Genomic DNA, 10,609 nt, shown 5'->3' with positions numbered 1-10,609 from the left:
TAGAAATGAACTGTTGCGGGAAGTAAGCTTTCAGGTAAGTGGCTTTTCTTGTTTTCCATCAACGCGACCTATCTAATAAGCTGTCTAAAAAGCGGCAAGCAAGTTTTTTGCTGAGGCTTTTCATGTTCCACATCAACAAGACCTGCCTGCTAAGCCTCTCCATGAAAAGTTACCAATTGAGGCTTGTCATACAGCCAGAGAAAATCAAAACAGAAAGCATACGGAACAAATTTCGAATAGATGGATCCCAGCGAAAGAAAAGAAAAACCTTGGAGTAGCAGCTTTGTTTGAATAAGAAATGATCCTCTCCAGCGGCGGAGACCCATCCCAAGACCTTCCTTTATTATGTCCGATAAAGTCTACTGCGTCATATTCACTCGGTGGTTTTTAGGCGCGACAAGGCAAGCACAAGGCCTGCGTTAAAAAAATAAAAGAAAAGAAAAGAAAAAAAAGAAAAAAAGATAGTGCCCATCATTACGTCTAGTTTATTAGGTTGATCTTACATGGGAAAAAATACTACACGTAGAATCAACAGAGACTCTCTTTGAAAATGCAAATTTTATTAACCACACACCTAAAACCCCCTTGATATAGTTTGAGACTTTTTGGTTCAAAGCGAGTTATTTTAAAAATAAAATATTGGCCTCTACTAAACTAAAACGCAGTTCACATAGTTCCTCAAGTCAAAAAAAAAAAAAGCGACGAACGTTATTTTTAAAAAATTATCACAAGTAAGCAAATGCAAAGCAAACGCACGCCGAATAAAACACATGCTCTGAGTTTAAAGCCAAGCTATGACGTTTTTAATTTAGGAAGTGTTCTTTGAGCACGCCGTCGCTGTCACAATATCTAATCCTCCTTATAATTACTTTGTTTTCAATTTCATTGACATTAAAAAAGGGTGGTTTGTCCATAAAACTTTGGAAGATTAGAGTAGTTCACGATAATCCAAATCTTTGCATTTTTTATTCATTTTCTGAAGGATCTCTTGGCTCCATTTTTGCACAACTGCAGGCTTTGTGACTGTTATGCCAACTTTTGCATTGTTGCCTTTTGGTTCAACCACGACATTTCCCATCAGAAAGAACGTTTCTTGGGGTAGCGAAGGGCAGGGGCAGTCTGGTGACCTACTGTAAGGGACATTGACGACAACACTTCCCAATGTAGGAAAGCCCTCTGTATTCCTGAGAACGTTCTTTATCACGACCTGATAACGAGCTTGTTTCTTGACTGAATCATGTGGCAACTTCTTATCGACTTTGCCTACAAATGCTGCGAATAAAGACAATTGTTTAGAAAAAGTTTAGACACAAGAGAAAGGAAACAACACGCGAGGCAAAATTTCAGCACATGGTCGACCCTAAGACCATCAGTATCTATTCTTGTTGTGGTCGCAATCTCTGGGTAATAAACGTACTATACATGGGTTCCTCACCGAAATTTAGCGAACTTAATCCTTCCAGTCATCTTATTCCTACCAAACACCTTGCTACAAACATCAATATTTAAGAGAGTGGTAACTAGGTAAGTTTGTTCGATGGTGTTGACCAATGCACGTTTCGCAGCGCAGCCCAGACAGAAAAAATAAATGATCATGAGTGAGAGCACTTTATCAGTCTAGCGACCGGGATTCTGTTTAACATGTTTTGCTGTTATGGGTTAAGGAGCTCCACCGTAAAGGGTTTCGGCGAGCTTTTGTGAAAATGAAACTGGCTGCTTGGGACCTTTACAGCGACCAAATACAGAGACAAAGGGGTTTTCGTTTTATTATTATCATCATCATTGCTATAATTTTTAGTTTACTTTTATCAATATTTAATTCTATGGAAAGCGTTCGTCGACAACAAGCCAACTCACCAATACTACTGGATTTGCATGCCTCACGAAGTCTCTTTTGAACGCATCTTGGACAGGCTTTGTTCCCTCGATCTAAGAAAAACCAGCATTATTTCATCATGCTCAGTAATTAAAAAAAAAATAAAAAATAAATACTGCAAGGTTTCTCAAGTGCCTGTTTTACCTCAATGATAGTTAGGTTGCGCTGAGCGGAGTGCAATTTGGTCTGAAATCATACACATGATTTCAAAATTGAACGAGCGCACAGCTCGAGTTCGATTTGAAATCACAAGTACGCGTGACTCCTGTTCAATACACTCTTCTCACCACCATGCTTTTCCCGTTTGCGCAGAAGATTAATTACTACGCAGCCTATCACGGCCTTCTATTTCGCTCGTGCTCGGCTCAGGAAATTCTACTACATTGCTTGACTTCGACAAACCACACTAAGGAAAAGAGAGAAGCAGTCCAAATATCACGAGGGACAAAAATACCAAATGGGAGGAACACCTTACCAGTATTTACAGGAGGACAACGTTTATTGCATTTGTCCTTGCTGTCAAAGTTATTTTCGTTGCCAAAACAGCCTCCATAGTTGAATCGTTTACAACGACCAGCTTTGGGGCTAAATGCCCACCGATGTGTGGTGTTAGTACACGGACCTGGTTCAGTAGGCTGGCTACATACGTCCACTGAAAGCATTGAATAAATCAAATAGTAACTTAGAGCGATTCATTTGCAGTACAATTGTACTGAAAAACCATTCAGCAATTTTTTAGTGCTCTTTTCTCGAGTCGAACAATGACAACTCAAAAAGCAATTAAGGACCAGGCATTCTTTATCCCCTGTGGGGAGAGGGAGGGGTTGGTGGAAGATTTTGGGGATCACATGGTTTACAGGAGGGACGGAGGGGCCGGGGATCAGTCGTCGTCAACAGAGCGTAATGGGTGGACTATAGAAAGTCGACTGCCAATTAACTCCAAAGAAAGAGGTGGGGGAGATGATCATAAGGAAGTTACAGAACCTTAGGTGGATCGAGTAAATTTTATCGTTACACAACCAATATCCTCCAGCAGCCCCACTTTCCCCTCCCGGCCATAAATAATAACGGTCCCTGAACCCAAAGATCGAAAATCTTTAATTAGTTATGTTGTAGACTCCACCTACCAGAACAAGTACGGTTGCAGTCTTCCATGGTAGGGAAACCATTCCATCCACTTGGGTGACAACCACCTGCAATGATTGGCTCACACACATTGCTTGTCACGTTGAAATAGAAATTTCTGAAGTAAGCCCTGCATTTGCTTGCAGGGTTTATCTGACAAATTCCTCCTGATTTTAGAAGTAGAGTTAACACGTCAGATTAATACAATACAATACAATACAATACAATACAATGTTCTTTATTTTAAGAGGGTAAATACATGATTAACCCAGTAACCAGTTTTCTAATACATGGCCCTGTAAATTAACGTCTCCTACTCCAACCTTGCAGGAGACGGGACCTCCATTTATTCGTCCCTATCCGAGAAAACTAGAATATCTAACCATTTCTTGATGTTATAGAAAGGCAGCAAATTCTTCTAAATTATTTTAAGACCCTGAGTGTTGGTCCGGCCGGGGCTCGAACCCTCGACCTCCCGCACAACAGTCCAGCGCTCTATCCATTATGCTAACCGGGAGGCGGTTAATAATCTGTCATTAGTTTTTGACCTGTTACAATGACTGGAGTTTCAGAAATAAACTACCCACAACATTCCAAATTAACATGATGATTGCCCCGTTATCTATTATCACTGTTTTTTGCCACAACCATTCTAAAGGATCATGTAACGTACAAGTACCTTAGTGCATAGGTTACATGTTTTTTTCTTTAAACAAACAAACAAACAAACAAACAACTTAAGAAAGAAAAGCGCATTAGTTATGGGTTTTTTTATTCAGCCAGCATCAGCTTTAGGGAATGATAGTCGCCTACGCATTAAGAAACCTCAAAAAAAAAAAAAGAAGAAGCAAGACGAAAGAAGACATACCAGGAGAACATGAGTTATCTGCGACCTTCTCCACCTCCTTGCCTTCTCGACAAGCAGTCGCCTTCATAATGCAGTAATTGTTATAGGTTTTCGCATCAGAACCACATATGGGTTGTAAATCGGCAGGACAGTCCACGTTATTACGGCAGACGCATCTGGGCCCTTGGAGGCTGTTATAAACACACTTCTCTTCAAGTTTACAAACCACGCCCTCGCAGCGATCTGTAAAATTTGCAATTTCCATATCTAGGTAATCGTTCACACACAATCTTGTGGCAAATTGTGCATATATTCTATAACAATGATTAAAACAGGAACATTTTAAGATAAGTGTCAAAGTGGCGGGGGAAGAGAAAAAGAAGCTTGTTAGACACCAAGGCAAACGCGTGCCCCCTTAATCAAATTCCCAAATAATGTAAGAAGGGGGGGGGGGGGGGTTGATAATGGACATAGTCGTGAAAAGCATATAGAGGTCACCCGTTGACGTTGCAGTGATCACCGAGAATTGCGATGGCTACCCCTCCTCCCTCCTCAAACAAACAAACAAACAAAAAGAAAGAATAGAAAATTCTAATAGCTGATAGTAAAAGAACTGGCGGACATCGATCCATTGAGAATCTGGTTGGAAATTGAAAGTAAAAAAAAGTTATTGATTTTTAACGCGGGCTTAAGCAAAGAAGGGGTTCTGCTTTGTCATACCTTTACACAAAGGCGTTCTGTCAGACCACTGACCATCCGGACGACATGTCAGCTTCGATTCTCCGTCAAGCTCATATCCCTCATCACAGGAAAAGGTTACGGTGCTTCCAATAGAAAAGTCATCACCAATTCGTTTGCCGTTTTTGGGAGGAAAGACATCGAGATCCCAGCAAGAAGTAACTATTGGCAAATAGATGCAACATTTTTTTTTTTTTTATTCATGCATCTAAAAATTACATCTTGATATGCACGTTTAAATTCAGACTAACTGAAATAAAAAGGCATCGTTACAGGTTAGGCCCGTGTCTAAGCGTGCAAACTGACTCCATTTGTGCCAGGGTCTTTGTTCGGTACCTTACGTTCATAAGGTCTGATCTTTAAATGCTCACAGAAACTATAGCCAGTAAATAACTAAATAAATAAATACAAAAGACTCTCAAATTAACAGCTAATAGCAGAGGCGAATCGAGGCGGTGGAAAGGCGATGATCATTTATTAATCAAGATAAAATATTTCCGACACTTTTTAACTACCAATTCTATTAAGTCTTCTCAGCTCTGTCTTTGACTAATCCTCATTCTCGATATAGCTGTGTCATAATGACGCTAAGACGTCGAGTTTTTGGTGAAAGTTTGTCTGTACTTTGAATTTTTTTTCCTAACGCGAATCCCTCTTACTTAACACTGACACCTGCAGGGCGGTTTTCGTTTCTTTCCCTCCAAAATATGCATATTGATATTTATCATTTTACACTTACTTTCGCAGGTCGGTTGTTCTCCAGACCATCTTCCATTTGGTTGACATGTTCTCTTACTTGATCCAAGCAGCTGGGTATTTATTTCACAACCAAATTCTACTTCGGTCCTTACAATGAACTCCTCTAAGTTGTCTGTTCGAAAGCCTTTGTCTGGTTTTCCAGGGTCTGGACATGTTGCTTAAATGGTTTAAATTAACAGTGTAATGTCAGAAAACTGTCTTAGATTGGGTGCAAATTTTAATTTTTTTCCAAGATTTCTAAAATCTATAGATTTAAACCTAGACTTTGATAATCGTGCTTCCAAAAGTTAATTTCCAAGAAGCATGGCTCTATTTATAGAACGGCGTCTGTTAGTTGGGCTAATCCAAAGTCTTAAAGGCTCCATTTGTGGCTCACGTCAATATATCAAGGCGGTGTGCTGTTTGATAGGGGTACGTAACAGCCATAGGAAAGTTTCTTCTTAAGATGCGGTCAAACCAGAAGGAGCATGTCCTTATTTGGGTGAGGCTATGTAAGGCTTTTTACCGTTAGGATACACAAGAAAGTAGTGGCCATTTCCATAAGATAGTAGGGAAGGTTGAGCTGAGCAGATTGACCGTATGATCCAGACAGATTTTGTTTAAGGTAGCTACTAAAGATTTCCTCAACCCTTCAGTACACTTCTTAGCTTAATTAAAGGCACCATGACTTACGTACCACAGAATGTTGGAGGAAACAAGTTGCGGATATGCTCTAATGCCACTGTCCGCTTAGTTCGCTGTCTGTCCTCAAATGTTACCGAATACTTGTCACCATTGATCGCGTCAACCTTAGCAAAGATGTACGATCCTCTTTGCATTGCAATCACACGCGATCCCAAGAAGACGTTCTTCGAGGATGGGAGTTTGTCCTCCACTATGATGTAATGCTGTGTTCCAGGTCCAAATATCACAACATCTCTTTCTTCTTTAGGTGAGTCAGTCAGAACCGTCACGATATTTTTGCTTTTTTGCTGAATTATTCCGTGGATGAAACGCTGCCCATTCCTGACGAAAACCGGCGTGTTAACACCTGCGCATTCTATAGAATAAAAAATATATGAATGAAAAATAACACACTCGAGTATTTAAATTCGCCTTTTCCTCTCAACAACGTGCTGATGACAATCAGCTTTAATAAGTTGAAGCTGAGAAGTTAAGAGAGAGGCAGCTTGAAAAAAGTAAGTGAGAGAAAATGGAAAGAAGATTGAAGGACAGTGGATTGAAGAGGAGTGAAAACAGGATAAAATGGAGAATAGTGGTTAGCGGTGAGGAAGGGAAAGCGAAAGAAGCACTAAAACAGCGCAATGATTGTAGGGGAAGAAACTGATTGTCACCATTAGGTATAAAAAAAGCGAAAAAAATGTTGTTTTATCCAGTTATCATTTAAGTGCACCGAAACCCCAAATTTTTTTTTCGCTTAACGAAATAAACTTATTTTTTGGAGCATTTCTGTGCAAAAATGTTGTTATTTGCTCAAATCTTTAATTTTGTGTGCCCAGTCAAAATACGGAAAATCGGCCGCCATCCTGGCTCACGACCGAGTTTAAAGAAGAATGGTTCTAGCGGGTAATGTGACGTCAAATCGAGATCATGAAAGTCTGCATTTCACACATTTTCACTTGTTTGGGAAGGTTGTCGTCGATATTGTCCGAAATATGCCGACTAGGTGTGTTGTATGAGGAATGTATGAAGCGCGATACCCTCTTCCAAATTTCGCACTTTGCTACATCCTCCTGCAACACACTTAGTCGGCATATTTTCGGAAAATATCGACTACAACCTTCCCATACAAGTGAAAATGTGTGAAATGCAGACTTTCGCGTTCTCGATTTGACGACACATTACCCGCTAGAGCCATTCCTCTCTAAACTCGGTCGTGGAGCAAGATGGCGGCCGATTTTTTCGTATCATGTTGACTGGGCACAGAAAATTGAAGATCTGGGCAAATAAATACTTTTTGTACAGAAATACTCCAAAAAATACGCTTATTTCGTTAAGCGAAAAAAATTTTTTGGGTTTAGGTGCACTTTAACATTAATCGAAGGCGCAGAGCTGTTTACTTATTTACCAACACAAAACGGTTGTACCCCAGTCCACTCCCCGTCACCATTACAAGAACGCCTGTCAGTTCCATACAAAATGTATCCATTACTGCATTCGTAGAAGATTAACGACATATGACTGAATGGAGGGCCGGTTGTATTTCTTGAACCGTGTTGGGGTGTACCCGGATCAGCACACGTTATGGCTAAAAGGGGAATGCAAAAGGAGGTAAATCTCATTGTAATAACACTTACTAATGATAATGATAGTAATGGCAATAATGATAGCGACAAAATTAATAATAATAAGCAATGGCCTTAATCGACTGCTACCTAATCACTCTTCTCTTCCCAAGAAAAAAATATGGAAACAAACATTGCAAATAAACCCAGTGTTGAAAACTCCTAAATGGCAGAGGACAGACCAGTTGGTTCTCTACAAGGTGCAGCCAGGTAGTTGCACTTGGGGCAAATGAGAACAAATCCAGTAAGTAGCAGGGTGTAGTGCTTGAGCCCGGAACAACCAGTCTAGTGCCCTAACCATTCGGCTACACCGCCACTCCCTGTGGGCATTTATTGCTGTTGTTTGTTGGGGTTGGTTATTTCATGCACTGAGTTACGGTAAGTCGAGAATTTATTGTTCGACACATATATGTCTCACTTTTGATGTTTGATTATTGTTGTCAAAGTTAATTTTTTTTGTGAGCGGAATATTTTGAAAGCAGCTGGCCATTTCATTTTACTCCGTGCTTCGTCTACGTAGAGTGAAAATAAAAGTATGAAACGAAAGTCAACCAAGAAACTCACCTTTACAAACCGGAGTCTCACCGACCCATTTTCCATCTTCTCCACATGCCAACGTGTCTGGTCCTTGCAATTTATACCCTTCACTACAAGTGTAATACACGTGTGCACCAAACACGAAACCACCGCTTAACATCACCGCATCAGCCACTTTTGGAGGCTCCTCACATGGAACAGCTAAAATATTTCGATCAAAAAAGGTCTCTGTCATAACGTTGGATCGTTTTCACGCAATACTATTCCATTTATTTTACTTCTACTATGTTGTCGAGGACGAAAAAAAGGATTCATTTTATCGGGTTAGATGGTTACGCTCTATGGTCAGGGATTCGTTTTGTGGGGATTCCACAATAACCCGAAAATAAGCACACCCAGGTACGTATGAAGAAGTGCTAAAGGGCGGGAAACTAATTCGGCGTAACGGGGGTTCGTTTATTTAAGTTGGGTTTTGTTTCATTATGAGGACATAATGGGACTCGGTTCTCTCTTTGTTGCATCATCCATTTTACCATCATGGGTGGAATCGTTTATTCTGTTCGTTACGCAAGAGACTTCATTGCTACGGGAGCATGATCATTTGTTTTAACTGTAAGCTATATTTTTAAAACACATGGGAAAATCTTGCTTCATGTTCTAATCTTACGTTTGCAAACTGGCTGGCTGGCACTCCAGGTTTGGTTCTCAAGGCAGGTTCTTGTTTTAGGTCCCTCCAGTTTAAAACCGCGATGGCAATCGAAAGTGACACTGTGATTGTACTGAAATATCCAACCCTTGCGTTTTCCATTCAAGGGAGAGCCAGGGTCTCCACAACTTACAGCTGAAAAGGAAAACGATCCGATGACTAAATTAAAATAAACAAAATGTGAGAAAAAAAAAGGATCGTCAACATTACTAAGTGAAACATGGGTAACGACTGTATATCATTTAGGGGAATAATGCGACAAAATCAGCAAAATAAAACAACTTTACTGAACAGAAACCACGAAAAGAAAACAAGCAACTACAAGAAAGGGAAAGATTCACGGATTGATGGTATTGTACACACGCTACAAAAAAGTCATAAGGACAGTCGTAGCCATGATATATGAAAGTAACATTTTATCAGTACTCACCAACACAAGACACATTGGGCTTAGTCCATTGCCCATTGGACTGACACCTGATTCTGTGAGGACTTCCAAGTCGAAAAAAGCCCTTTTTACACAAGAATTTGACAACAGAACCAACTGTGTTATTGCCAATTGCTTCAGCATTTTCCGGAGCTTCTAGGGCAAGGCATTTCTTGACTATAATCAAAAAAAAAAAAAAAGATCATCATCTTGAGCTGTGCAATTCTTTATTGAGCCCAAAATAAGGAGTAAGTAGAGTATTTGTACCGTCGAATACCAATTAAACAATATAATTGCTGTGGTCAAGAGAATGACTCGGCTCAAGGTGACAGGACATTTAAATAATCAATATTATAATCGCAAACGGCGTGTCTGTGTAACTAATTACTCGTTGGTCATGTACGATCGCGATAACCACGCGCGAACGCGGGAGCGAGCGAGCAAGCGGCTATTGCGTTACATGATCCGATTCACTTCCTGTGCTATCCTTGCTACCCTAAGCACCCCGCTGAAATTGGAACAAATCTAACATACCACTGCTTGGGCTATTTTGTTATTGGAGAGCTCTCCCCTGGGGAAAGAATATGTTTCCTCACCCCACGACTAAAAGGGTTGCCTCAGTTTGCGGCACCCCACACAACACGGTATCTAAGTTGCTCGAACACAAGGATTTTCGTAGAAAAAAAAAGGAAGGTAAACTTATCTCGCAGGAACATTTTTAACAGGTCCGGTTACGTTCAACACTTAGTTCACTGATACATAGAATTAAGTAAATACCACAACGTAATCAAAATTTCAAACCGAAATCTCAATGGCCGTCATCTTTTGTCTCTGCACCCTTTTTTTTTCTCTTTTATTCATCTACAATGGTTGCATGACAAATACCCGTTGCTAAACTTATTAAACTTGAAATAGAGATAATCAGTTTTACCGCCCAGCACACAATGACTTACCTGATTTATTCTCTTCGCCTCTTGCCAGCTGAAGCAGAAAGAGACCGAAAATAAAGCTTACAACGCAACGCATGGTTTTCACCGTACGCTGTGTTTACGAAAACGAAATGTATTTTGAAGGTATTGCTTCTGCGTTTTAGACGCAAAGGAATTAAATGAGAAACACGCAAGAACGTGCCAAAATATTTTTCCTTTCAGCACACTAATTCGGACAAGCTGTCAACGGTAACGTTATCTTTTGATTCCTTCATTTTGAGCGCTGTTATTCTCAGGATACCAAGGGCAGGAAACGAGAACAAATCTGTCATCAAAGTGTTATTTTAGTGCAGAATTTTCCCTACGTGAGCCAAATCACT

General features: G+C 40.2%; 1 protein-coding gene across 1 annotated transcript; it reads right to left on the bottom strand.

The window, feature by feature from the left end:
- Positions 1 to 539: 539 nt before the first annotated feature.
- LOC111345232 (P-selectin) lies at positions 540 to 10,507 on the bottom strand. Its single transcript, XM_022952512.2, has 13 exons — positions 10,254 to 10,507; positions 9,304 to 9,477; positions 8,835 to 9,008; positions 8,195 to 8,368; positions 7,414 to 7,593; positions 6,022 to 6,384; positions 5,326 to 5,502; positions 4,569 to 4,748; positions 3,870 to 4,091; positions 3,004 to 3,168; positions 2,352 to 2,528; positions 1,858 to 1,929; positions 540 to 1,272 (listed from the first exon to the last, which is right to left on the bottom strand). Exons 1-13 carry the CDS (start codon positions 10,324 to 10,326, stop codon positions 929 to 931), a joined length of 2,475 nt encoding a protein of 824 aa, XP_022808247.2. The 5' UTR covers positions 10,327 to 10,507; the 3' UTR covers positions 540 to 928.
- Between the last annotated feature and the right edge of the window lie 102 nt (positions 10,508 to 10,609).

This window comes from Stylophora pistillata, chromosome 4 (genome assembly GCF_964205215.1).
Source record: "Stylophora pistillata chromosome 4, jaStyPist1.2, whole genome shotgun sequence".
Taxonomy (NCBI): Eukaryota; Metazoa; Cnidaria; class Anthozoa; order Scleractinia; family Pocilloporidae; genus Stylophora; species Stylophora pistillata.
The sequence above is the reverse complement of the archived record's forward strand: the minus strand, read 5'-3'. Positions and strand labels throughout refer to the sequence as shown.